The sequence below is a fragment of the Diceros bicornis genome, chromosome 10 (assembly GCF_020826845.1).
Source record: "Diceros bicornis minor isolate mBicDic1 chromosome 10, mDicBic1.mat.cur, whole genome shotgun sequence".
Classification (NCBI taxonomy): Eukaryota; Metazoa; Chordata; class Mammalia; order Perissodactyla; family Rhinocerotidae; genus Diceros; species Diceros bicornis.
In genome coordinates, this window is record NC_080749.1 from 18,508,035 (window position 1) to 18,533,878 (window position 25,844).

Below are 25,844 nucleotides of genomic sequence, written 5' to 3' on the forward strand. Positions count from 1 at the left end.
TCAGACTGAATTTATTCAGAGCTTACAAAAACGTTTTACACTGAGCTCTTTCATTATTTGCAAAGGAACTGAGAGAGAGAACCCAGACTCCCCTCCCTACCCAGAATAAACGGACACCCAGGAGAATCTCGGGGAGTGTGGGGAGCAAGGGCCAGGAGAGGCTGGCAGCTTAAGATCTTCAGCAGTGGGCCAAGAAGAGGGCTAATTTGAGGAGCATGATGGTGGTGGGGAGGCCCGGCCAAAGGGCCGAGGCAGAACTGCTCCTTTTCTTGGGCCGGGGCCCATTGCAAAGAGGGGTGTTGCAGCAGCTGATGCACACCGAGTTCAGTTTCCCTGGGGAGCAGAAGGATTGGTACCCAGCAGAGGCGATGAGGCAGGCCGCCGACGATGCACACGACTTGCGGTACATGATCCCTGTAACACAGACCCAAAGGAGCTGGGTTAACCTGTGCTGGCCAAAGGACAGCGTCCCTCTGAGCCCAAGTCCCAAGAGACAGCTCTGCCTCACTCTTCCCGCAGCCCAGACACTTGGTGGCACCAAGGAGGTGCTTCGGGTTGTTTCATTGAGCCCCGCCCCACCCCCACCCCCAAATACATGAGCTCTAGGGTGAAGAAGGCAGTCATTTCACTTCTATTGACAAAATTGTTTCAAAAGCTATTTGAGATGCTAATACCAGTGAATAAAGAGCTGTCAAAAATCAAAGTTCATTTTTTTAAAAAGTCACACTGTATACTAGACACAGAGCTTTTTACTTTTAAACTATCTCATGTCAGAGAGGATCAGAAGCTGTGCTTCTAGATCTTATCTCTACTTTATAACTAACCCCAGAGAGATGGCTCTCAACTATATGTTTATTAAATCCTGGCATTCTCTGAATAAAGATAAACTCCAAATGGGAATAAATCAGATCCCTACTGGAGGGGCTGTGATTTTTCCCAGGTTTGAGGGGTCCACTGGGTTTGGTGAAGGGGTAGCCTGGCTGACAGTGTGCCCAGGACAGCCTTTTTCTCAGAGATGATTTGCCCTTAGAACATATGACCATTTGCCAAGTGAACATCACACAGCCAGCACTTGATAACACAAGGTGTGGGCACATAAAGGAGCGTCTTGGTAAGAAAGACTGGAGGTCCCATCTTAAGGAGCACATGTGTCATGTCCAAATTTTATCATAATCATCAAATTAGGGTGTGTTGGATAATCATTTGACTTCTTAAAACTAGATTTGACTCAATTCAAATAAAATAATAATAGCTAAGTTTATTTAAGTGTTTTCCCGTATGCCAGGCACTCTTCAGAGGGCTATACTAGCTCATTTACTACCCACAACAACTCGACAAGGGAGGCCCCCATGATAGTCCCCATTTTACAGACAGGGAGCCTAAAGGCAAGAGAGCTTTAGTAACTTGCCCAAGGTCATACTACTAGAAAGTGGAGCAGCTAGGATATGGACCTAGTGTTCCGGCTCCATACCCTCAAGTCTGCATCATTGTATAGCAAAGCAGACAGCCAGTTAACCACAAAAATGTGTGTTTTGGTGGGGAAGCTTTACTCTGAGGATAGCTTTTGTTGTGTGTAAATGTGTATGTAGCCATTTTGTATCAATAAATTTTTTTCTTTTATGGAGATATTATGTGACAAAAGTTATTTTGTCAATTACATGTATGACTAAAGCTGGACCTGGATGTGAATGGCTTTAGCCTGTTTGCTGGCCTGCACAGCCGAGGAACACAACACCTTCCACCAGTAGCCAGGGCTCCTTTCCCTCTCACTCCCTGCAGGGATGTGTGGTTTCAAGGTGTGGCTTTGGTTTGGGTGCTCTTCCTCCCCCTAGAGAACTGCTGTTTTGAGTGCAGGAGAAACAGTAAAGAATCGAACTGCCTAAAACTTCCAAGTGGAAAGTAAAGAAATACTTTAAATTTACATGAAAACATGCAATTTTATGTCATTTTTTTTCCTATAACTGCACCTTTGTAAGCATTGATTTTCCAACACTGTTAAAACATCCTGGAAGGTAGCTGCTTTGCTAAGATGAAGCCCTTGGACAGAGGATGTGTGGGGGGAGGAAGGAGCGCTGTTTGACTTCTAAGGAACATGCTACAGGGCATTGCCCCTTTATAGATTTCCCATCATCTCTATATTTTCTATCCATTGCCCATTTTAGGAGATTAAATTTTACTATCTTTTTATTCTTAAATATTAAAAGCACTGTCATTTGCCAGTTCAACTTCAATGACCTTTTTTCAGGTGAATTTTAAAAATTCAAAAATATTTACTGAATATATTTTTCACTGTAAAAATTTCAGACAGTCAGATAAGGTGAAAATGCCCCTTGACCACTCCTCTTCCAATCCCAGGTCCTCCTCAGAGGTAAGCAATCTTATCAATTTGGGATACCTCCTTCCCAGTCTGTTTCTATATATTTACATATATGCCCATGGAGAAATAAAGTGTGTGTGCGTGCATATTTGTTAATAGCATCACATCCTATATGCTGTTCTGCAATTTGCATTTTTACTTAGTGACATGGCTGGGGATTTTTTATTTTAAGCCTAACTTTGTAGGGCTAAGGATCAGTGAAGGACTAGGTTAGTTAGATAAATAATGCATGAGGGGAGCCCCAAGTTTTCTGACTGCCAGCCAGGGGACACCTGCAAATTGCCTGGCTCTGGTAGCCAGTGGGGCTTATGCTTGTGTCCCACAGGACTGTATATATTTGCATTCTTTAAAAGCTGCTGCCTGAGAGTCTGGCTTCCAATCAGCCTGAATCTAGGGGCTGACTGAGATCGTCTCCTTTGGGATACTGACTGTTTGTGGCACACCCTAACTACTGGGAGCTATTAAAAATAGGCTGCTTAGAAAATCACAAAGGTTTGAGAGACAACCAAGAGCTAGGGCAGGGTTGAACAATAAGGTTCATCTCCTAAGCAAGGCCAACCCTTCAAGACTGGGAGAGGTGGCTGTTTCATCTAATGCATAGAAACCAAGAAAGAGAGTCAAGTGAAATGCAGAAACAAAGGATTATGTTCCCAACAAAAGACCAAAATAAAACTACAGAAAAAAAGCCTTAATGAAGTAGAGATAAGAAATTTACCTGATAAAGATTTCAAAGTAATGGTCATGAAGATGCTCACTAAACTCCAGAGAAGAACGGATGAACACAGAACATCAACAAAGAGATATAAAATATAAGAAGGTACCAAACAAGTCATAGAGCTGGAGAATACAATAGTTGCAATGAAAAATACACTAGACGGCTTCAATAGCAATCTAGATTAAGCAGAAAAAGGGATTGGTGAACTGGAAGACAGGGCAGAGGAACTCAATCAGAGCAACAAAAAGAAAAAAGAATGAAAAAACATAAAGATAGATTTAAGGGACAACATCAAACAGAATAACATTCACATTATAGGAGTCCCAGAAGAAGAAGAAAGAGAGCAAGGGGCAGAAAACTTGTTTGAAGAAATAATAGCGGAAAACTTCCCTAACGTGGGGAAGGAAACAGACACCCAGATCCAGGAAGCCCAGCGAGTTCCAAATTATAAGAACCCAAAGAGACACATACCAAGACACACTATAATTAAAATATCAAAAGTTAAAGACAAGAAGAGAATCTTAAAAGCAGCAAGAGAAAAACAACATGTTATAGACAAAGGAACTGCCATAAAACTATCACATTTTTCAGCAGAAATTTTGCAGGCCATAAAGGAGTGGCATGATATATTCAAAGTGCTGGGGAAAAAACCCTTTCAACCAAGAATACTCTCTCTTGAAAAGTTATCATTCACAATTGAAGGAGCGAGAGAGTGTTCCAAACAAGCAAAAGCTAAAGATCTTCATCACCACTAAACTGGCCTTACAAGAAATATTAAAGGGATTTCTGTAAGCTGAAAAGGGCACTAATTAGTAACAAGAAAACATGTGAAAGCATAAATCTTAGATAAAGGTAAAGGTAAATATATAGCAAAGGTAGTGGATTAATCACTAAAAAAGTAGTATGAAGGTTAAAAGACAAAAGTAGTAAAAATAACTAACTACAATAATTATTTAAGGAATACACAAGGTAAAAAGATGTAAAATGTGACATCAAAAACATAAAATGTGGTAAGGGGAGAACAAAAACATAGAGCTTTAGAATGTACTTAAACTTGAGTTATCAACTTAAAATAGACTGTTATAAATATAAGTTGTTATATGTAAGCCACATGGTAACCATAAAGCAAAAACCTATAGTAGATACACAAAAGATAATGAGAAAGTAATCCAAGCATGCCACTAAAGAAAGTCATCAAACCACACAGGAAGAGAACAAGAGAAGTAGAAAGAAACAGAGGAACTACAAAACAGCCAGACAACAATGAACAAAATGGCAATAAGTACATACCTATCAATAATTACTTTAAATTCAAATGGACTAAATTCTCCAATCAAAAGACAGAGTGGCGGAATGGATATAGAAACAAGAGCCAACTCTATGCTACAAGAGACTCACTTCAGATGTAAGGACACACACAGACTGAAAGTGAAAAGATGGAAAAAGATATTCCATGCAAATGGAAACCAAAAGAAAGCTGGGGTAGCTATACTTATATCAGGCAAAATAGACTTTGAAATAAAAACCATAATAAAGACAAAGAAGGGCATTATGTAATGATAGAGGGGTCAATCCAACAAGAGGATATAACATTTGTAAATACTGATGTACCCAACATAGGAGCACCTCAATATATAAAACAAATATTAACAGACCTAAAGGGAGAAACATCAATGGATAGATCATCCAGACAGAAAATCAATAAGGAAACATTGGCCTTAAATGACACATTAGTCTAGATGGACTTAACAGATATATATAAGATATTCCATTCAAAAACAACAGAATATACATTCTTCTCAATTGCACATGGAACATTCTCCAGGATCATACGTTAGGCCACAAAACAAGTATTAACAAATTTAAGAGAATTGAAATCTTATCAAGTATCTTTTCTAACCACAATGATATGAAACTAGAAATCAATTACAAGAAGAAAACTGAAAATTCACAAATAGGTGAAGATTAAACAACATACTGCTGAACAATCCATGCGGTCAAAGAAGGAAACAAAAGAGAAACCAAAAAATGTCTTGAGACAAATGAAAATGGAAATACAACATACCAAAACTTACAGGATGCAGCAAAAGCAGTTCTAAGAGGTAAGTTCATAGTGATAAATGCTTACTTCAAGAAACAAGAAAAATCTCAAACAACCTAACTTTACACCTCAAAGAACTAGAAAAAGAAGAACAAATGAAGCCCAAAGTTAGTAGAAGGAAGGAATTAACAAAGATCAGAGCAGAAATAAATGAAATAGAGACTAAAAAGACAATAAGATCAATAAAACCAAGACATAGTTCTTTGAAAAGATAAACAAAATTGAGAAACTTTTAGCTAGACTCGCTAAGAAAAAAAGAGAGAGGACTCAAATAAATAAAATCAGAAATGAAAGGAGACCTTACAACTGATACCACAGAAATACAAAGGATCATAAAAGACTGCTATGAACAATTATACACCAACAGATTAGACAACTAGAAAAAATAAATTCCTAGAAACATACAACTGTATAAGACTGAACCATGAAGAAATAGAAAATCTGAACAGACCAATTACTAGTAAGGAAATTGAATCAATAGCCAAAAACCTCCCAATAAACAAAACTCTAGGGCCAGATGGCTTCACTAATGAATTCTACAAAATAATCAAAGAAGAATTAATATCAATCCTTCTCAAACTCTTCCAGAAAATAAAAGAAGAGGGAACAATTTTAAACTCATGTTAAGGCCAGCATTACTCTGATACCAAAACCAGACAAAGACACCTCCATAAAAGAAAGTTATAAGCCAACATCCCTGATAAACATAGATGCAAAATCATCAGCAAAATATTAGCAAACCGAATTCAACAATACATTAAAAGGATCATACACCATGATCAAAGGGATTTATTCCAGGGAGGCAAGGATGGTTCAGCATTTGCAAATAAATCAATGTGATACACTATATTAACAAAATGAAGGATAAAAATCATATGATCATCTCAATAGATGTAGAAAAAGCATGGGACAAAATTCAACATCCTTTCATGATAAAAACAAAGTAGGTATAGAGGGAATATACCTCAACATAATAAAGGCCATTATACATGACAAACCCACAGCTAACATTATACTCAACAATGAAAAGCTAAAGCTTTTCCTCTAAGATCAGGAACAAAACAAGGATGCCCACTTGCACCATTTTTATTCAACACAGTGTTGGAAGTCCTAGCCAGAGCAATTAGGCAAGAAAAAAAAAAGGCATCCAAATTGGAAAGGAAGAAGTAAAACTGTCATTATTTGCAGGTGACATGATATTATATATAGAACATCCTAAAGACTCCACCCAAAAACTGTTAGAATAAATTAATTCAGCAAAGATGCAGGATACAAAATCAACATACAGAAATCTATTGTGTTTCTATATACTAATAACAAACTATCAGAAAGAGAAATTAAGAACATAATCCCATTTACAACTGCTTCAAAAAGAATATCTAGGAATAAATTTAACCAAGGAAGTGAAAGACCTGTACACTAAAAACTATAAGACACTGATGAAAGAAACTGAAGAAGACACAAATAAATGGAAAGATAGTCCATACTCATGGATTGGAAGAATTAATATTGTTAAAATGTCCATACTACCCAAAGCAATCTACAGATTCAATGCATCCTTATCAAAATTCCAATGGCATTTTTCACAAAAATAGAACTAACAATCCTAAAATTTATATGGAACCACAAAAGACCCTGAACAGCCAAAGCAATCTTGAGAAAGAACAAAGCTCAAAGCATCCAGCACCCTGATTTCAAACTATATTACAAAGCTACAATAATCAAAACAGTATGGTATTGGTATAAAAACAGACACATAGGTCAACAGAACAGAGAGCCCAGAAATAAACCCACACTTACATGGTCAAATAATTTATGACAAAGGTTCAAAGAATATGCAATGGGAAAAGGACAGTCTCTTTAATAAATGGTGTTGGGAAAACTGGACAGCCACATGCAAAAGAATGAAATTGGACAACAATTTTATACCATACAAAAAATTTGCTCAAAATGTAAGACCTGAAACCACAAAAATCCTAGAAGAAAACATAGCATGCTCCTTGGCATCTGTCTTAGTGATTATTTTTTGGATATGGATAAAAGCAAAAATAAACAAATGGGACTACATCAAACTAAAAAGGTTTTGCACAGCAGAGGAAACCATCAACAAAATGAAAAGGCAAACTATTGAATGGAAGAAAATATTTGCAAATCATATATCCAATAAGGGGTTAATACCTAAAATATATAAAGAACTCATACAAGTCAATAGCAAAAAAAAAAAAAAATCTGATTAAAAAATAGGCAGAGGGTCTCAACAGTTATTTAAAAAAGACATACAGATGGCTAACAGGTACATGAAAAGATGCTCAACATCACTAATCATCAGGGAAATGCAAATCAAAACCACAACGAGATATCACCTCACACCTGATAGAATGGCTATTATCAAAAAGACAAGAAATAACAATTGTTGGCAAAGATGTGGAGAAAAGGGAACACTTGTGCACTATTGGTGGGAATGTAAATTGGTGCAGCCACTGTGGAAAACAGTGTAGAGGTTCCTCAAAAAATTAAAAACAGAACTACCATATGATCTAGCAATTCCACTTCTGGGTATTTATGTGAAGAAAATAAAAACACTAATTTGAAAAGATATATGCACCCCCCTCCCATATGCAATGTTCATTGCAGCACTATTCATAATAGCCAAGATATGGAAACAACCTAAATGTCCATTGATGGATGAACGGATAAAGAAGATGTATATATACATACACATACACACACACACACACACACATACAATGGAATACTATTCAGCCACAAAAAAAAAAAGAAATCTTGCCATTAGTGACAACATGGATGGACCCTGAGGGCATCATGATGATAAAAGAAGTCAGAGAAAGACACATACTATATGATTTCACTTGCATGTGGAATCTAAAAAAAAAAAAAAAAAAAAAGCTCATAGATACAGAGAACAGATTAGTGGTTGCCAGAGGCATGGTGTGGGTGAAATGGGTGAAAGGAGTCAAAAGCTACAAACTTCCAGTTATAAAATACTTAAGTCATGGGGATGTAATGTACAGTATGGTGACTAGTGAATATGGTATCGCATATTTGAAAGTTGCTAAGAGAGTAGATCTTAAAAGTTGTTATCATAAGAAAGAAAAATTCTATATGTATGGTGACAGATGTTAACTAGACTTATTGTGGTGTCATTTTGCAATATATAGAAATATCAAATCATTATGTTTTATACCTGAAACTAATATAATGTCGTATGTTAATTACACCTCAATAAAAATAATTAACAAAAATTTTTATTAAAAAAACCTGAAGAGCCAGCCCTGATGGTCTAGGGGTTAAAGTTCAGCGTGCTCCGCTTCAGCAGCCTGGGTTAGGTTCCTGGGCGTGGAACCACATATCTCATCTGTCAGTAGCCATGCTGTGGCAGCAGCTCACATAGAAGAACTAGAGGGACTTACCACTAGAGTATACAACTATGTACTGGAGCTTTGGGGAGGAAAAAAAAAATAGAGAAGATGATTGGCAACAGGTGTTAGCTCAGAGCGAATCTTTCCCAGGAAAAAAAAAAAAACCTGAAAAAAGTGCATGAGGTTACAAAGAGATGTACCCACAGAGCCACAATCTGTACTTTTGCCGAGACCCTCACATCTTTAGTCAGAAACAATTTATCTTCATAAGGGAAGTGTGTGTGGAGTTGAGGGGGTTGGTGTAGATCTGTGGCCAGGTACAAGCCCTCAAGTTGGTGGTTCATGAACCACAAAAAAGACTCTCTGAAGGGAAATGTTCAGAGCTCCATGATAAAGGGGGCATTTACTGGACTGAGAGAGGGGGAAAAGAGAAGGGGATCTGATGCCAGAGAGGTGTGTTGATTAACTGGCTGGCTGCTCCAAGCCACGGTACCATGAGGAGGCCCAGGAGTAATGAGAGTGCCAGAATGATCCGTACATGAGCCCTGAGGCTTAGGGCAGCTACCTCGCTCACAGGCCACTATAAGCCTCCCACGAGGGAAGTCCAAATCTTAGAGACTAGAGCTAGAAATGCTGTGGGTGAGATCGGATGTGATTAAAGAGGTTCCTAAGTGGATGAAAGGAAATGTGGACACAACAGACTCGAGGTAAGTGAGGGCAACTGGCTGATGTTGGGGTACGGAGGCCTTGTGCTGGAGATATTCCGGAAGAGCAAAGGAAAAATGCTCTGGTATTAAACTGTTGTTGGTGGTAGGGAAAGCAGGTAGGAGGTGTTACACTAACAGAAAGGGGGAAATTCAAGATTAAAAAGGGCGTGGAGAAACAAGAAAGGCATCTTACTCATCTTTTTGATTGAAATCGAAGTGGTGGAGATGTTCAGGTAAAACTGCCTTTGAGAGACATGGGATGGGCTGAGCGGTGAGGCTGGGACAGAAAGGCTGATCATTTATAATCTGAAAAGAAGTGGAAACAAACCGCCTCTCCTAGGGCCTCAGGTAGAGAAAGAAGAGGCTTCCGGGTCCATTCTAGGCTCTTCAGCAAGCGGGACGGGAAGGGGAGGAGGTCCAGGGACAAATAAGAAGTGGTCTTGGGGAATAATGAGAACTTCCCTGGAAGGAGAGTGTGATGGAATACCACACAGGCGGCTGAGCAGCCTTCAGAAAATGCCCCTGGGTTTAGGCATGGAGAAGTCAGGTGGCCTGGAAAGGTGGAACTGGTGAGAAAGCCACAGGAGAGAATCTGAAGCAGCAAGGTGTAGATGCATGTAGGATAAGACTCAAGCTGAAAGGAAACAGGTAAGTTCCTAAGTGGGGAGGGCCAGGTCAGGGCTTAGAACTATTTACCTGTTCCATCACTCACATGCTTATCAGGATAAGTCCAAGTGGATCTAAGATCTAAATGTTTAAAAAAATAATAATAATAAAAGTACTAAAAGAAACTTTGAGACCTGGAAATTTCTCTTATCATTTAAGAGTAGTGAAGGCTATTCTATGATACAACATCCAGAAGCCATTAAAGAATAGATTAACAAATTAGACTATATAAAAATACAAGGAAAAAAAAAAAAAACCTGTCCAGTAAAACCACTTTAAGTAAAAAGACAAGCAAAATATTGGGGAGAATAATTCTAACTCAAACCACACAGAGCAAATTTCCTTAATGTGTAAAAAGGTCCTAGAAATCAGTAAGGGACAAATAATAGCCCAAACAATGGAGGAAAGCAAATGAACAGTTTATAGAAAGGGAAATAAAAAGGGCTTTGAAACACATGAAAAGATAATCAGTCTCACCCATAATAAAGAGAAATACAAATTAAAGCTACATTGAGATACCATTATTGTTTATTGCTTGGGCAAAGATCAAAAACTTGATCAGCGCTGTATTTTGAGTCTTAGCCAACAGGCCCTTTCCCTCATTGTCGGTTAAGAGGGTAAATAGGTAGAAATTCCATGAAAGCAACATGGCAATAGCTATCATTATTACAAATGCACATAGTTTTTGACCCAGGATTTCCACTTTATGAATTTATCCTACAGACATATTCAAACATGTGCCAAATGTCTATATATAAGGTTATTCATTGCAGGGTGGTTTGTAGCAGCAAGACATTGGACAATCACATTATTCATCACCAGGGGAAAACAGTATGGTGGTTCTTCAAAAAATTAAAAATAGAACTTTTTGTTTTTTTTTGCTTGAGGAAAATTAGCCCTGAGCTAACATCTGTGCCAATTTTTCCTCTATTTTATATGTGAGTCACAGCCATAGCATGGCCACCGACAAATGGTGTAGATCTGCACCCAGGAACCAAACCTGGGCTATCAAAGTGGAGTGTGCCAAACTTAACCACTAGGCCATGGGGCCCGCCCCCAAAAATAGAACTTCTATATGATCCAGCAATTCCACTTCTGGGTATTTATCAGAAGAAAATGAAAACACTAATTAGAAAAGACATGCACCCCCATATTCACTGCAACATTATTTACAATAGCCAAGATATGGAAACAACCTAAATGTCCATCAACAGATGAATGGATAAAGAAGATGTGCAATACATATACAATGGAATACTATTCAGCCATAAAGAAGAATGAAATTTTGCCATTTGCAACAGCACAGATGGACCTTGAGGGCATTATGCTAAGTAAAATAAGTCAGAGAAAGACAAATATCATATGATTTCATTTATATGTGGAATCTAAAAAAAAAAACAGATTGGTGGCTGCCAGAGGCCGAGTGTGGTGAATGGGTAAAATGAGTGAAGGGAGTCAAAAGCTACAAACTTCCAGTTATAAAATAATTAAGTCATGGGGATGTAATGTACAGCATGGTGACTACAGTTAATAATAGTGTATTGCATATTTGAAAGTTGCTAAGAGAGTAGATCTTAAAAATCCTCATCACAAGAAAAAAATTTTGTTGTAACTATGCATGGTGACAGATGTTAACTACACTTATTGTAGTGATAATTTCACAATATATACAAATATCGGGGAAAAAAAAACAAAGCAAAGTCTAAGTGGACAGTTCTTCTTCTTCCCTTTTTTTTTTTTTACTCTTTATTTAACATGAGTCCAAGCTTCTTACTATATTCCAGATACAATGTTTAGAGCTCTACAAACAATAACTTATTTAATCTTTGTATTAACTCTAGCAATAATGTCCATTTTGCAGATGGACCTGAGGCAGAGAGAGGTTAAGTAATTTGCTTAGAGGCCATGCAGGTAATTATATGGTAGAGCTGGGATTTGAACTCAGGAGGCCTGGCTTTAGAGTCTCTGTTCTTAACCACTCTGCTACATTGCCTACCATGGTATAACATGCTTCCGTTGGTGGAAAAAATGGCAAAAATTACACACACACATACATTTTGCATAAAAATGCATAAAATATTTCTGGAGGAATACACAAGGAGGAGAAAATATCAGTTGTCTCTGGGGAGACGTACTGAGTGGCCACGGGATAGGGGTAGGAAAAAACACTGTAGACCCTTTTTTACCATTTGAAATCAGAACAATGCACATGAAGTACCTTTTTTTAACCTTCTAAAGTAAACAATGCCCCCAAAGAACCATGTTATCAGATGCCTTCTCTTTCCCAGTGCAGCACAAGTCACTTCCTAGCTGTGTCCACCAGAGGGCTCCTGGGAGTGAACACACCCTCCAGAAGAGAGCCACAAAGAGTTGCCCCAAGCCCAAGTCTCAGGGTCTCAGCGTACCTGTGTCTGTCTGTCTATTTTTCCGTTTTTCCTTTAACCCAGGCCCCATGAGCTTAGGTCTGGGCCCAAGAGACGAGAGGCTGCAAGTAAACCAGAAAGGGCCCTCTCAGGGACTGCTGGTGGGGTATAAATTGGCATAAGAGCAATTTGCAAGGATCTGTAATAATTTAAAATGTACAGATCCAACAGTTCCACTTCTTGGCATTTACCCTTCAAAACCAAACACACTTTCACATGTGCACGTTCTTAAGAGGAAAATGGGACATTGTACTATGGAATGTTAAGCAGTTGAAAGTGCAGAGCTCTATACTGATCTGGCTCAACATACTGATTATTGAATTACTCCATATATTGATCTGGTTCTCAGTGACTGGGAAAAATGAATTTCCAAATGATATATAAATGTACCATTTATGTAAGAAAAAAACACAAGGCAATGCAATACGTGGTCTTACATCGTGTGTGTGTGTGTGTGTGTGTGTGTGTGTGTGTGTGTACAGAGCTAACTGTGTGAGTTTATGTCTCTACGTAAAATCAGAGAGATCCAGAAGGCTATACACTGAGCAATGGTAGTCCCTTTAGGGATGGGCTGTAGTCAGGAAGCACTTTTGATTTATTTGTGATATTTGAATGTTTTGCAGTGGGAATACATTTATGGATTGCATCTGTGATGACAAATTAATAGAAATGAAAAGTATAAACTGAATGAGCTGCTTCACTGAACCCTCTGAGACCTGGCACACACAGCAGCATGTGGCACCAGCGTGGCAGACAAGGGTCCACACCACCTGAGCCAGAACAAAACCCAGCTTCGTGGCATTGGGGCTTCCCTGGAATCTCGGACAGGTTCGGCCAAGAGTGCCAGGGCTCTGAGTGACTCCAGCAGCACTGTGGGCAGGAAGTGGTGGCTGGGCTGTAGTGGCCATGGGTTTGGTTTCCCTGCACCTCTATGGCTGCCCTGGAGCTCTCGGCAGCTGCCCGCTGCAGGCGAAGGCAGTGTCCAACAGCAGGAGCGAGACACCTTTTGGAGACTTCCCCAAATAGCTGAGGGATGCCCCTTTCCTGCATGAGGTTTCTCTTAATCACTTCTAATATACTACATATTTTCCTATTGTATTTTTATTAATAGAATGTAGCTCCAGCAATTAGAACAGTGCTTGGCACAACATAGGGCTCAATAAATATTTATTGAACAAATGAATGAATGAGGGGAGGAAGGGGAGAAGACAGAAGGAAGAAGGATCATTTGAAGTGGGCCCAGAGGCCCCATGACAACATGTCCTTTGCTGACTAATTGTAACTGAAATTTTGTGGCTAGGCTGGTGGGGCCTGGGAGACAGAGGTTACATAAAGCTGAAGCAAACCTCCAGGCCTTGGTTGATACAGGCAGGGCTGTGAGAGGCTATGACTTGGGAATGGGGATTCAGATCCAGAGTGAGCAGGCTCGGCAGGTTGATGAAGAACTGTCTGTCAACCACGGCTAGGCTAATCCCAGCTTGGGCCGGCTCCCAGCCGCTCCACCGTGCAGGGGCCCAGGGATGTGTCCTGCCAATGCCAAGTCATTTCTCAGGGCTCTAATCTGTAGACCACAAGTGTGCTTGTGTGGAACACACCACCTGCTATCATCAAATTAATCAAGACACCCAGCGTTTAAAACTTTAATCCTCTTTAAGTCTTTAGAGAGGTGACAGCCTCCTGGAGGCTCTTGGATTTAAATGGGTGGCTATGCTTGCTTTAAAAATACCACAAATCGTTCTCCCTGAGGAAGTCATTCGTATTAATCTGGCTTATTTAGGATGTGAATGATGGGCACGCTGAGGAATGAAGGAAAAGGTAAATAAAATGCTAAGGTTACTTCCAGGGGAGGGCATTCCACCGGAGCAATTGTACCTGTTCCCTGGGACCTGTGAAATTAGACTTGGAAGGCAACTCTGCTTCCAAGAGTTATGCTGAAAACATAAAAACATGGAAATAAAGAAAAAGGAATTAGATCACCGGTACCCTTCACACTGGAATTAAGTATATATTTGGATTGAAATTCACCCAAATAGATGATATAAAAACATTTCTGTACCATTGTGTGTCCTGTTTTATAGACACTAACTGATCCTTCCAAGTGAACTACATTAAGATAGCAGGAAAAGTGCCTGACACACAGTAGGTGCTATGTGTTTGCTGCTGCTGTGGCTATTATTATTATTACCATTATCATCTGTCAGTGGGGCATTTTCTGATCATGCCCTTAATTCACGGTTACTAGTTGAATTTGTGCACGCCATGGTGTGCCACTCAGGGGGGACAGTGAGTTCAATCACTGATTTCCTCTGACATTTAAAATGACTGGCTCCTCTTTTCCCCACACAGCTGTTGACACTCTATCCCTGTTCCTCTTGGACTATATTTGGGCCACATTTTAGCAGACATGTTTGTTTTACATTCAGATGGAGGAAGAGCAAACATGGACCAGAAGACAGGGCAGAAGGAAGGAGAGAGAAAGAAGAAAGGAGTGTTAGAAGTTGATGCGGATGCTGGATGGCCCCTGTCTTCTTTGCAGCAAGCACTCCATCAGGTGTCGGGCTTGCTTTACAGGGCTGAATTATTGATTACACGGGGGGAAGAAGAACGATGGTGTTTTCTCTTTGTTTGAGTCCAGCTCTTTTTCCCTGCTCCTAACACAGCTGGGTCACCGCAGATTGAGCAGGCAGAATAAAAAGCACCTGGAACAACTCCGCTTGAAGTCAGTCCAGCCCAACAGTGGTTGGAATTCCACGTTAGTAAGAGTTAGAAGATGGTTCCAAGGCTTGTGTTCTGGCCCAGAAGCCTCAAAGTTGACCTGGCTGGTGGCACACAGGTACAAAAACTCTGTAATGTACTGAATTGCTGGTGTGGTGCTATGACTTTGGCCAAAACCCTCCTTCATCCAGGTTCTTTTCTGTGCACTCCACTAATGGGCTGGTCATAAGGTACGCCCACTCCCCAGGTAGGAAAGTGCTAGAACTCCAGCAGGCGGGAACTGCTCAAGCAGGGGTTCTCAGACATCAGTGTGCAGAAGAGTTACCTGGGCATTCCTTAAACACACAGATTCCCAGAACCAGCCCAGATGATTCCAACACAGATGGTGTAAACTTCCAAAATGCCACTTTGGGGAGAGAAAGAGCACATGCAAACCCTAAATGCACACTGTAATTTATCCAGGGAGAAGTCTTTTTGCTATCTGCAAAGATTTCATTCTGCATTACAACCCACTCCCTCTCTGCTCTGCAGCACAGGGAAGCCTCTGACACACCAGATGATCCACTGCTATGGAGAGGGAGAGACGAGCTAGTTTCTTCCTCACTGCTTTCCATACTCTTCCTTGACCACATTTGTTTCCCTTCTACCCACTGTCATGACTGATCTGTCCTATCAGCTTCCTTAGAGGACAGGCCTCCACCATGGGTCTGCCCTCCATGGACTTAACTGTCGAGGGTAGGAATCTTCACTGTCACCCACTTAGCTCACATGTGGGGTGACTGGGTTAGAAGTCCAGACACTCCTGGAGGTGATCAGACCAGCGCTAGTTTGGCCACTGCCCACTAAGGTGTCTTCCTCCCTTTGGTCCTTTTAATATCCCACTGGGGTGGCTTTTCCTATTCAAAACCTATGCCGTGTATATGGTTTCTATTCCAGAGGTTGGCACACTTTTTCTATGATGGGCTAGATAGTAAATATTCTGGCCTTTGCAGGCCAAATAGTCTCAGTCACAACTACTCAATTCTGATATTCTATCACGGAAGCTGCTGTAGACAACATGTGAACATACGGGTTTGGCTGTGCTCCTATAAAACTTCATTTACAGAAACAGCCTGTATTAGTCTGCTTGGGCTTCCATAACAAAATACCCCAGACTGCATGGCTGGAACAAAAGAAATTTATTTTCTCACAGTTCTGGAGGCTCGAAATCTAAGATCAAGGTGCAAGCAAATTAGGTTTCTGGTGAGAACCCTCTTCCTGACTTGTAGACAGTCATCTTCTCGCTGTGACCTCATACACACAGGTCCTTCCTCTGTGTGTGTGCAGAGAGGGTGAGAGCTCTGGTGTCTCTTCCTTTCTTATAAGGACACCAATCCCATTGGACCAGGGCTCCACCCTCATGACCTCATTTAACCCTAATTACCTCTCAAAGCCCCAGCTCCAAATACCACCACCTTGGAGGTTAGGGCTTCAACATATAAATTTTAAGGATACACAATTCAGTTCATAACATAGGCGTTGGCCAGATTTGGCCAAGGGGCCCTGTTCTATCAAAATCCAATCACCTTTGCATTATGAAATCTACCCCTTCCACCCAATCTTTCCTCTCCATTTATACGAGAGAAGCAAACTACCAACAGCTTGGAACATTTCCATTTTGAAGAATATCAAAGGATCTTTCTGGATTCCAGGAGTGTCAAAGCTACTCTACCAAAGGCCTTTGCTAGTTTTCCAGTATTTGTAGAATCTTATATCCATATTTAAAAATATTTTTAATTTAACTGTCTCTATAGAAAGTATGCTCTTCACAACACATACGAACCCTGCAGTTGGCTTGGAATCCACAGGAGTGGAGAGCAGTGGCTACATTCTAACGGGAGACACAGCCACAGCTTGAAGGGAAAATGAGGAAAGAAAGGCCAAGTTGGAGCCACTACCTGAATGTTGCTTCCAGCATGGGCAGGATGCAGGTCCGTTTAGTAAAACTTGCATTTGGGTGTCTTACGGTTCTGTTATATTTAAAGCCAAAAGCCTGCAAGAAAATCAGAGCAGACCCCCTCCCTGAGGTTCTGTATCCGTGCAGCTGTCACTAGGAGTTGACCTCCCTGTTGCAAGTTCCTGGGTCCTTTCTTCAGTGTCTCCAGTATAGCCAGAAGCCACCTCCTCATCTGTGCAAGAAGCCTCTTTAGTTTCAGCAGGTCTTGTTTTCTGTCAAGTCCTTGTTTTAACCACGACGGATCCAGAGTGTTGCTTGGGCTCTATTGTTCTCTCTTATTTTCTGCTTGCCAGAAGCAAGGGAGCCTCTTAAGGCACAATGTAAATATTGATGTGGTAACCTGCTCCCCTTCTGAGCTTAATTATAATTTTCTAGATGTACTTTCAAAAATTTTATGATTTTCCAAGTCTTCTTAAAAACATCATACTTCAGAAGAAAAAAAATTAATGATTTTGTTTCTTTCAGAAAACACCATTTTCAAAAGAATTTCTATTGCCAAAGAGATAATTAGGGAGTTCAAGTGGCAATGTCGCTCACTAACAAGGTATTTGGTAGTATGAGGGGTGGCTGTCCAGTTCTTTCTTTGATGCCTTATTTCTTGACCTGTTAAAATGATCACTTAGGCACAAAAATCCCAATCATAGTTGCTGGCAAACCCAACAGGGAATGATATTTGATCATAAGGTAAGCAAAGAACATTTCAATAAGAACTGAATTTGTTAGTCATTTTACCAACAAAAATCACCTGGGAAGAATTACTAAAAGTATTAGAATGTAAAGAAATGCTGGGCTGAGTGCCAGAAGATCAGGGTCTTCCATTAATTTCTTCCATCAAGTTCTGGGTCTTGAAGAAGTCTTGATCCTTTCATTTATTGGCCTCAGTTTCCTCATCTATGAAATAGGGTTTCATAGCAAAATATTTCATTTTGCTTCTGAAATAATTCTTTACCTGGTGGAAGGAGCATGAACCCTGGAGTCCAAAAGACGTAGACTAGAATTCTCGCTGATATAATGCACTGAACTTCTCTAAGCCTCAGTTTATTCTTTTGAAAAGGGAGAAACTATACATATCAGTGGAAAATGGTTATATTTAAGATGACAATGCATGCAAAGCACCCATGTCTGTGCCAACCCATAGTATGTGTCTAAGAAATGTCAGCCTCCTTGACATTGAGCTTTGTTTTGTTTTAAATTCAAAAGACACGGCTATTGAGAAGTGATAGGTCCGGGGGATGGAATATTCAAAATGTGCCTGGAGTATCTTATCTCGCAGTGCAAAAATAATGAAGTGTTCAAGAAAGGATGAAGCATGTTGAAGGACACAGAAAGCAACCTACCAGTGGACAGCTGGAGCAATCTGAACAACAAAATAAATAACAATAGTACTAGATTAGAACCCAGAGAATAAAGTGAATATCCACGAGCTCATACTTATATAGATACATAGTTGAAGAAATAAATATTTGGAAGAGAAGGGACAGCTATTCCTTACAGAAGAATTCTAATAATAAATGCAGAAGGAGAGAAATAGAAACTGAGATTAGCACACTACAGTAATAATTGATGAGGGAGAGGTCCACTGACAGGTGCTGAAATTATTGAGCAAAGTTTGAGGAGAAACGGGATATTTGTATAGTTTCCAAGTATCTCCTTCAAGTTATTTATTAATTACAAAGGGAAAAAACAGTCATTTTACAGTGGAGAGACCCAGTAGACACCATCCTAATTAAGTGATCAAAGTTAACATCACCAGTAATAAGACACGTTGATATCACACACCTCTTGACATGATGCAGTGAGAAGTGAAGACATTGCTTCTGAGTATTCTCATAACCTCAATCTAATCATCATGAGAAAACATCAGACCAACCCAAACTGAGAGACAGTGTACAAAAAGCTGACTGGTCCTTTTCAAAAGTATTAAGATCATGAAAGACAAGGAAAGAATGAGGAACCGTCCGAGATTAGAGGAGAATGAGACACCACAATGAAATGCAATGTGTGCTCCTGGATAGGATCTTGGAACAGAAAAAGGAAAATCTAGTGAAATGCAAATACAAACAATGATTTAGTTAATAGTATTGCACCAATGTTAATTTCTTAGCTTTGATAATTGTACTATGGTTATGCAAGTTATTAACATTATTGGAAGCTGGGTGAAGGGTATATGGAAACTCTATACTATTTTTGCAGCTTTTCTGTGAGTCTCAAGTTATTTCAAAATAAGAAGTTTTCATAAAAGACATTGGTATGGGTGAGGGACAAGTCTATATCATTTTTCTATGTTCTATCCAAACAAGTGCTTCAATGAAACACGCCTGGCCACTGCTCACGCCGATGACCAACATCGTGAGTGTGTATGTAGTCTGTGTATGTGACAGACACAGCCACAAACATCCATGCTATTTAATTACTTCATTCATGCCTCAAAGGCTGTGGGGGCTCCTGAAATGACTACTTTTCAGTGTGACGAGCTTGAGGGACGATTAATAGGGGGATGTTTTTCTTCCCTTCTTGATGCTTCCTCCTATAGGAAGGGGACTCAATTAGCGTAACTCCTGGCCTCTCTCTACCCCTATTCCCCCTTCCCCAAGGGAGGTGGAATGACATATCTGATTGTTAAATTTGCGAAGAATAAACAGGGCACACATTTCTCATCCTCTTTCTTTTCCTTTTTTTTTTTTTTTTGTGAGGAAGATCAGCCCTGAGCTAACATCCATGCTAATCCTCCTCTTTTTGCTGAGGAAGACCAGCTCTGAGCTAACATCTCTTGCCAATCCTCCTCTTTTTTCCCCCCAAAGCCCCAGCAGATAGTTGTATGTCATAGTTGCACATCCTTCTAGTTGCTGTATGTGGGATGTAGCCTCAGCATGGCTGGAGAAGCAGTGGGTCGGTGCGCGCCCGGGATCCGAACCCGGGCCGCCAGTAACGGAGGGCGCGCACTTAACCGCTAAGCCACGGGGCCGGCCCTCTTTTCCTTCTTGGAGTGAGTGGCTCATAGCAAACAGGTGTTCTGCCTTGCTCCTCAGGGAGAGAAACTTCCTCTCTCTGGCCTTGTCTGTGACTGGGTAAACCACTTAATTTGGAGATGCTAACATAGAATACTATTTGACTCGCATCTCAAAGCTATTTCCTCCAACTTAGTCTTTCTCAGTAACAATGGTGATATTTTTGGCCTCATCTGCCTTGTTTCTTGTTGTTCTCCTCAACTTGCTCAGAACCTGGGTAGGAAAAAAGGCTGACACTCTCTGGACCACACCAGGTTCCATCTGTCCCAGTTTGCGCAGTGTCCTAGAACTTAATTCTATAGCAGTGATTCTCTGTGGGGTCGGGAAGCATTTTCCAACTAATCTTCTACTCCAAATAGGACTCTGAGAATCATAAACAATAACTGTCTAACATTGCCTTGCTGGGTGAGTTGAACTGTATTGGGGCAGAAAGAGGATCCAGAGCATTGTGCCCCCTCCACCACACACACAGATGTACATGCAACTCTGGGCCATCCATTTCTATGATAACCTACTTGCTATAAGCCTGCTTTCAACATAAGTTATTTTCCTAGTTTTCTCACTTTAGTCTCTGCCCCAATAGTCAATTAAAATAGAGGCATAAAGTGTGTGTTCTCTCCCCTTTATGGACCATCGTGCAATTATGTTTTCCAATAGTTTCCTTTGCCTCTGCTCTCTTTGCTGGTACAAAGATAGAAATTTCTGAACAGACCCTCTGACAGTCCATTACGTTTCACCCCGTGTTATGCAATTTAGTTCTAAGTGGAACTTCTATGGTAAACTGCTGCTTGTGTGAATGCCCATCTGGGAGTCAGACTAATCTTCCTCCACTTGAAAAATAACCAACACTTACTGCACCGGAGTTATGATTACATCACAATAAATATTCTATGCAGGACTAGGAACAGCTCCTCAGAGAAAAATGCTTGGAAACAGGTAATTGGAATGAACTATATGCATTTTCACTGAGCTTTGAAAGAAACTGTGAGAAAAAAGATCTTCGATCTGTTCTCAAGTTTGTTTTTTCTCTTAAAGAACACCTTGGGAGGAATTTTGACAGTCTCTGCATTCTAATGTGAACAAATTCGAGAAGAAGAGGCTTATCTACACTTTTGCCATGAGGGGCACTGTTTATCAGGCATAGAGAGGAGAAGACCTAAAAGGTAGTTCTTTTCTGGACAACTTTGTGTCCTGGCTCTTAAGTACTTCTCCTTGGCCATGGATGTGAATATATATTTTTTTCTTTTTTTGATGACGAAGGTTCGCCCTGAGCTAACATCTGTGCCAATCTTCCTCTATTTTGTATGCAGGATGCTTCCACAGCATGGCTGATGAGTGGAGTAGGTCTGCACCCGGGATCCGAGCCCACGAACTTGGACCACTCAAGCAGAGTGCGTGGAACTTTAAACACTTGACTGTGGGTCCGGCCCCAGGATGTGAATATTTTAAAAGGCAAAGAAGCCCCTTCCATTTGAGCTATAGGTGGCCACAGGAACCAAACAAAAATGCTAATAATCTATTTTTTAAAGGCCAAAAAAAAAAGAGAAGTGCCCAGTTCTGCACTGTACGTCCATACTGATGCTGAGCCATCAGTCACTCTTGGCTAACTGGTAGAAGTGAAAATTGAGAGCAATGCTAAGAAGCTGCAATGACCCCTAAGAGTAAAAATAAACGTGCCTATTAAAACAACAGCCACCACAACAACAAAACAGACATAAAACAAGATACCGCAAGAACATTCTTTTTCCTCATAGTAGGGATGTGTTAACTTCATTATCCAGAAGGCTTTGATTACCCTTTTCAAAAATTTTTTTGTTGAGTTTAATTTTCAAGGCTGTTAACCACTGATGCCAACTTAATTATAGCAAACAACCAACCAACCCATAATGTATGATGCCAATTGTTAGCTTTATTTTAGTTTCACGTTAGGTTTGGACTTCTCTGCTCATTTATAACTTTCTGAGCCAAGAAGGTTTCTGCACAGTCACTTGCTTTTCCTCAGCTGCTATCTTTGTTCCCCTGTTTGCCATGGGGGACTGAGGAAACAGATATTCATGACTTATTATCTCAATATTAACAGTGTCCTTCAATGACTTATGAAACTGTGCTCTTGCATTTTTAACCTTGAAGTCCTTCTGATTATTGTTCTGCAATGGTAAGGTGAGCATCATGGGGCCCAAAGATTCATAGTCAGTTTCTTGCATAGAAATTCACCCAAATGTAGGAAAACTAGAGGCTTTGGTGGCATAATGGCTCCAGATGGGATGAGCTAAGAACATCTAGGCATTTAACCCAAAGCACCCTTATGTTTGTTGCTGTGAATATGGTATTCTCTTCTGTAGAAAATATCCTCACACTAAAATTTAGTTATACTCATATCTCAGCATTTGGTGAACCAAAATTCTGTAATGTCATATATGTCTTGAACTAAACTTCAGGACCTCACTTGCTATCATATGTGTTTCTTTCTCTTTTTAAAATGTGACAATGATTCATGATGAAGGTCCTTTGACAATGCATTTCAGTGTTCATTTTAGGCAAAAGAGTGGTTGATGTTCAGGAGAGGGAATCATCCTTATTCTTTTTCCAGGGGCCTCTGGAAGCACTGTGCTTGAATTTTTCCAATTTTGCGCATGGATTTCTCAAAAGGTGATTTGGTAGACACTGACAGTTGGCCACTCAATAGCCACCCTCTGCCTCCTTCCTTACAGCAAGTAGTGGCCATGAGACAATGTTCTGACCACTGAAAAATAAGTAGAATTCTCTTGGGGGGACTTAGGGAGAGCTTTTGTTTTCTTATTAAAAGGAAAAGCTGAAGATAAAAGCTCCCTGGTGCTATTTCTTCCCTTTAACCTGAATATAGCAGCTACTTTGTGACCAAGAGGCAAAAAGCCTGAGGACAAAAAGCCAACATGCTTAGGAAAGTGAGTAGAGAAATGGAGAGAACCTGGGTCCTTGCTGACATCACTGAGCTGTGGGAATAACCCCAGGACCACCTATTTCTGCACTATCTTAATAGGTAAATAATAAATGTCTTTACGGCTTAAGCCCCTGTTATTTGCCACCAAAAGCCTTCTTAAGTGATACAGAAAGTGAGGTCTAAGGTGGAGGCAAGAACATAAAGGAATCTGGCAGCAGCAATGGCTGGTTAATTCTCTCTGGAAGCTGCACCCCATAGACTAATGAGAGGGACAGACGGAAATGCTTCTTGATGCCTAGGAGCTGTTGCAGCCAGAGCTCCTTGGGGCTTCCACATGAGAATGGCACCCGGGTTGTAAGACAATGATATTAATGATATTCAGTAAACGAAGCAAGAATACAAGCAGTTAGTTATATTCTTAGAGCCCGGTGAAATAGTGTAAGTGCAAGACAGTAGGAGAGCAAATATAGTCTTTTTTTCCCTCTGTTTCCTTCTGTGGTTTAATTTGCCCAAACTAAATGGTTTAGAAGTACATCCCTCAACTGAAAGTCTAGATTGCCTCTGTCTTGTGGAACATACCCATTTGTATTTTAAAGTTGCATCCCTTGTGTGGGAGAGGTGGGGGGAGGGCGGGGGCTGGCAGAGGTTTGGAGCAGGAGTATGACTATGTGGGGGGATTTATCTTCTTCCTAATGGAATTCATGACCAAGGTAGATCTCTTCATGTGACAGAGTTCTAAATACTTAAAACTCCAGCTGACAGGATTGGCTGGGAGGTACCTGTGGACAAGTTAGCTGGGTGTTGTAGAGGGGTATACGTATGTGTGTTTCCAGAAAACACTCCTATTCAAAGCACAGCCAGCTCAGCCTTGCAAGCAAGCTGACAAAGTAGAAAAACAGGTGGATTACACTTCAGAGTTGTTCCTTAAATAACAACTGTTACTAACAGGCATTAGTTGGCTATTTCTTGTTTAACTAAAAAGCAAAAGGTATATTAAATTTATCTTTGTTCTATTTTTCTTCTTATGTTAAGAGATTTAAGCTCTCTCATTTCTGGTATAATATTTTTTAAATGCCAATAAATCTATTTGTTTTAGCTTGAAACTTGAGTTCTTCAACTATACTCAGTGAGCAAGTATTTATTGGGTGTCTGCATACCAGCAAGTGAGCGAGTGAATCTGTGTGTGTGCACGTGTGAGAGAGACAGAGGGAGGCAGTGAGGGATAAGGACAGGCAGAGAGAGAGGCGTAGCCATGTCCTTTCAGGAGCTGGTATACAGAAATGAAAACCAAGAGAGGACTCCAGTGAATGAAGCTCTAGTTCAATTTGATTAGGAAAAGACACGCTAAAACACCGAACGGATCCGGCGTCAGGCAAACTGCTGGAGAACACTGAACAAAGATAAAATTGTCAGAACATCCTCTGTCATCCTCTTGTTGGCACCTACACCAAGAAGGTCAATTCTAGAAACGCTTTTCAACAGGCACAGGTAAGCAGGGCCCCTGGTTGGTTTTTACACAGAGACCCAGGTTTTACAGGGATTGGTTTAGTCTCTCGATCTTAACCCACTCTTAGGTAAACCGTCTGCTTCTGACTTGCTTTATTCCTCTCTCCCTTCCAACAGCCAGTGACAAGCTAAGCAGAAAGTTGTTGGATCTTTCAAAAAAAGTTACCTAAGGCTTCACTCTCCAGGTGTGGCTCCGCCCACTCGCTGCCTTTCCCTCTGAAGGCGTGGAAATTCTCGAAACAATCTCAGACTCACTTTGAAGTCTAGATTCCGTTGCACGTCCAGTTTGGGTGGAAAACTAGTCAACATGCCTAGCCTCTTATTTCTGAACAGATTCTCTGAAGTTACCGGAGACCCAAGTGGTTTGCTAAATTTTGCATAAGCAATAAAACAGTGCATAAAACCCATCACCCAGTGTCACTTAATACACTTGCTTCTACTGATGCCCTTTGAAGAAGCCTCAGTGGAGGGCACGGTAAACTGCTCTGCATATTCGCATTCATGCCGAGTACTCCACGCAAGGGCTGCAGGCTGAGTTCTGCGCGCCTGGCGCCTTCCGCCTCTGGCACTGTCTCCTGTCGTTCCCCTGCTCTCGAGAACAAGTCCAAGAAATAGAAAGACATAAAAAGCTATTGTCCATGTCCAGCGAGAAATGAAATGCACTGGACCAAGTATCACAACTTCCTTAAAATAATACAACACTTCATCACTTTTGCCTCTGGATCCCTCTCATGGTTTGCAAAGTCATATAGCTCGAAATCAGCATCTTGAACCATCACTGCCTTATTCTATTTAAACGCATTCTTTTAAAAAAGCAATTTATTACAAACTCTCTATGGTTTCACCTTATCTAAAGCACTTAATTCAGTCCATCTCCTGCTTTGCTTTGTACTGTTGGAGGCAATCGGAAGATTGGAAGCAGTTTATTAACACGAGGACATGCCCTACAGCTCTGGCCTGTGAAAACAGTTCCCGAATCACAACATAGCCCGAACCTAAAGTTCACCACAGATAGAAAGAATTCCTGGCATATATCGTAATTCTTTTGTTTATTCGCAGGCTGATCCATCATAGATTTGATTGAAGCTCCTAAGTTATGGATATGGCCTTTTGTGGAGTGCCGAGGGGGGAAAACACATTGTCTTCTACCAGCAAGTACCACTCCCCGCTACCCACACCCCCCCCACCTCGCCGTCCACATACAATCACTTCTACCACAAGGCAAAGAAGAATCCAGCTTAGGCTTTGAGAAGGAAATAGAAAAGAAAAAAGATTTACCACTTTTAAAGGAGTCAATAGTTCTGCCTACATAAAAGGTATAATCAATGAT

General features: G+C 40.5%; 1 protein-coding gene across 1 annotated transcript in view; it reads right to left on the reverse strand.

Moving 5' to 3' along the window:
- Positions 1–79: 79 nt before the first annotated feature.
- Positions 80–25,844, reverse strand: part of LYPD1 (LY6/PLAUR domain containing 1) — a 34,974-nt gene continuing 9,209 nt past the window's right edge. The window contains exon 3 of the mRNA XM_058548847.1: positions 80–414. Coding sequence (XP_058404830.1) covers positions 179–414 — 236 coding nt within the window. The 3' untranslated portion in view covers positions 80–178. The remainder of the gene's footprint in view (positions 415–25,844) is intronic.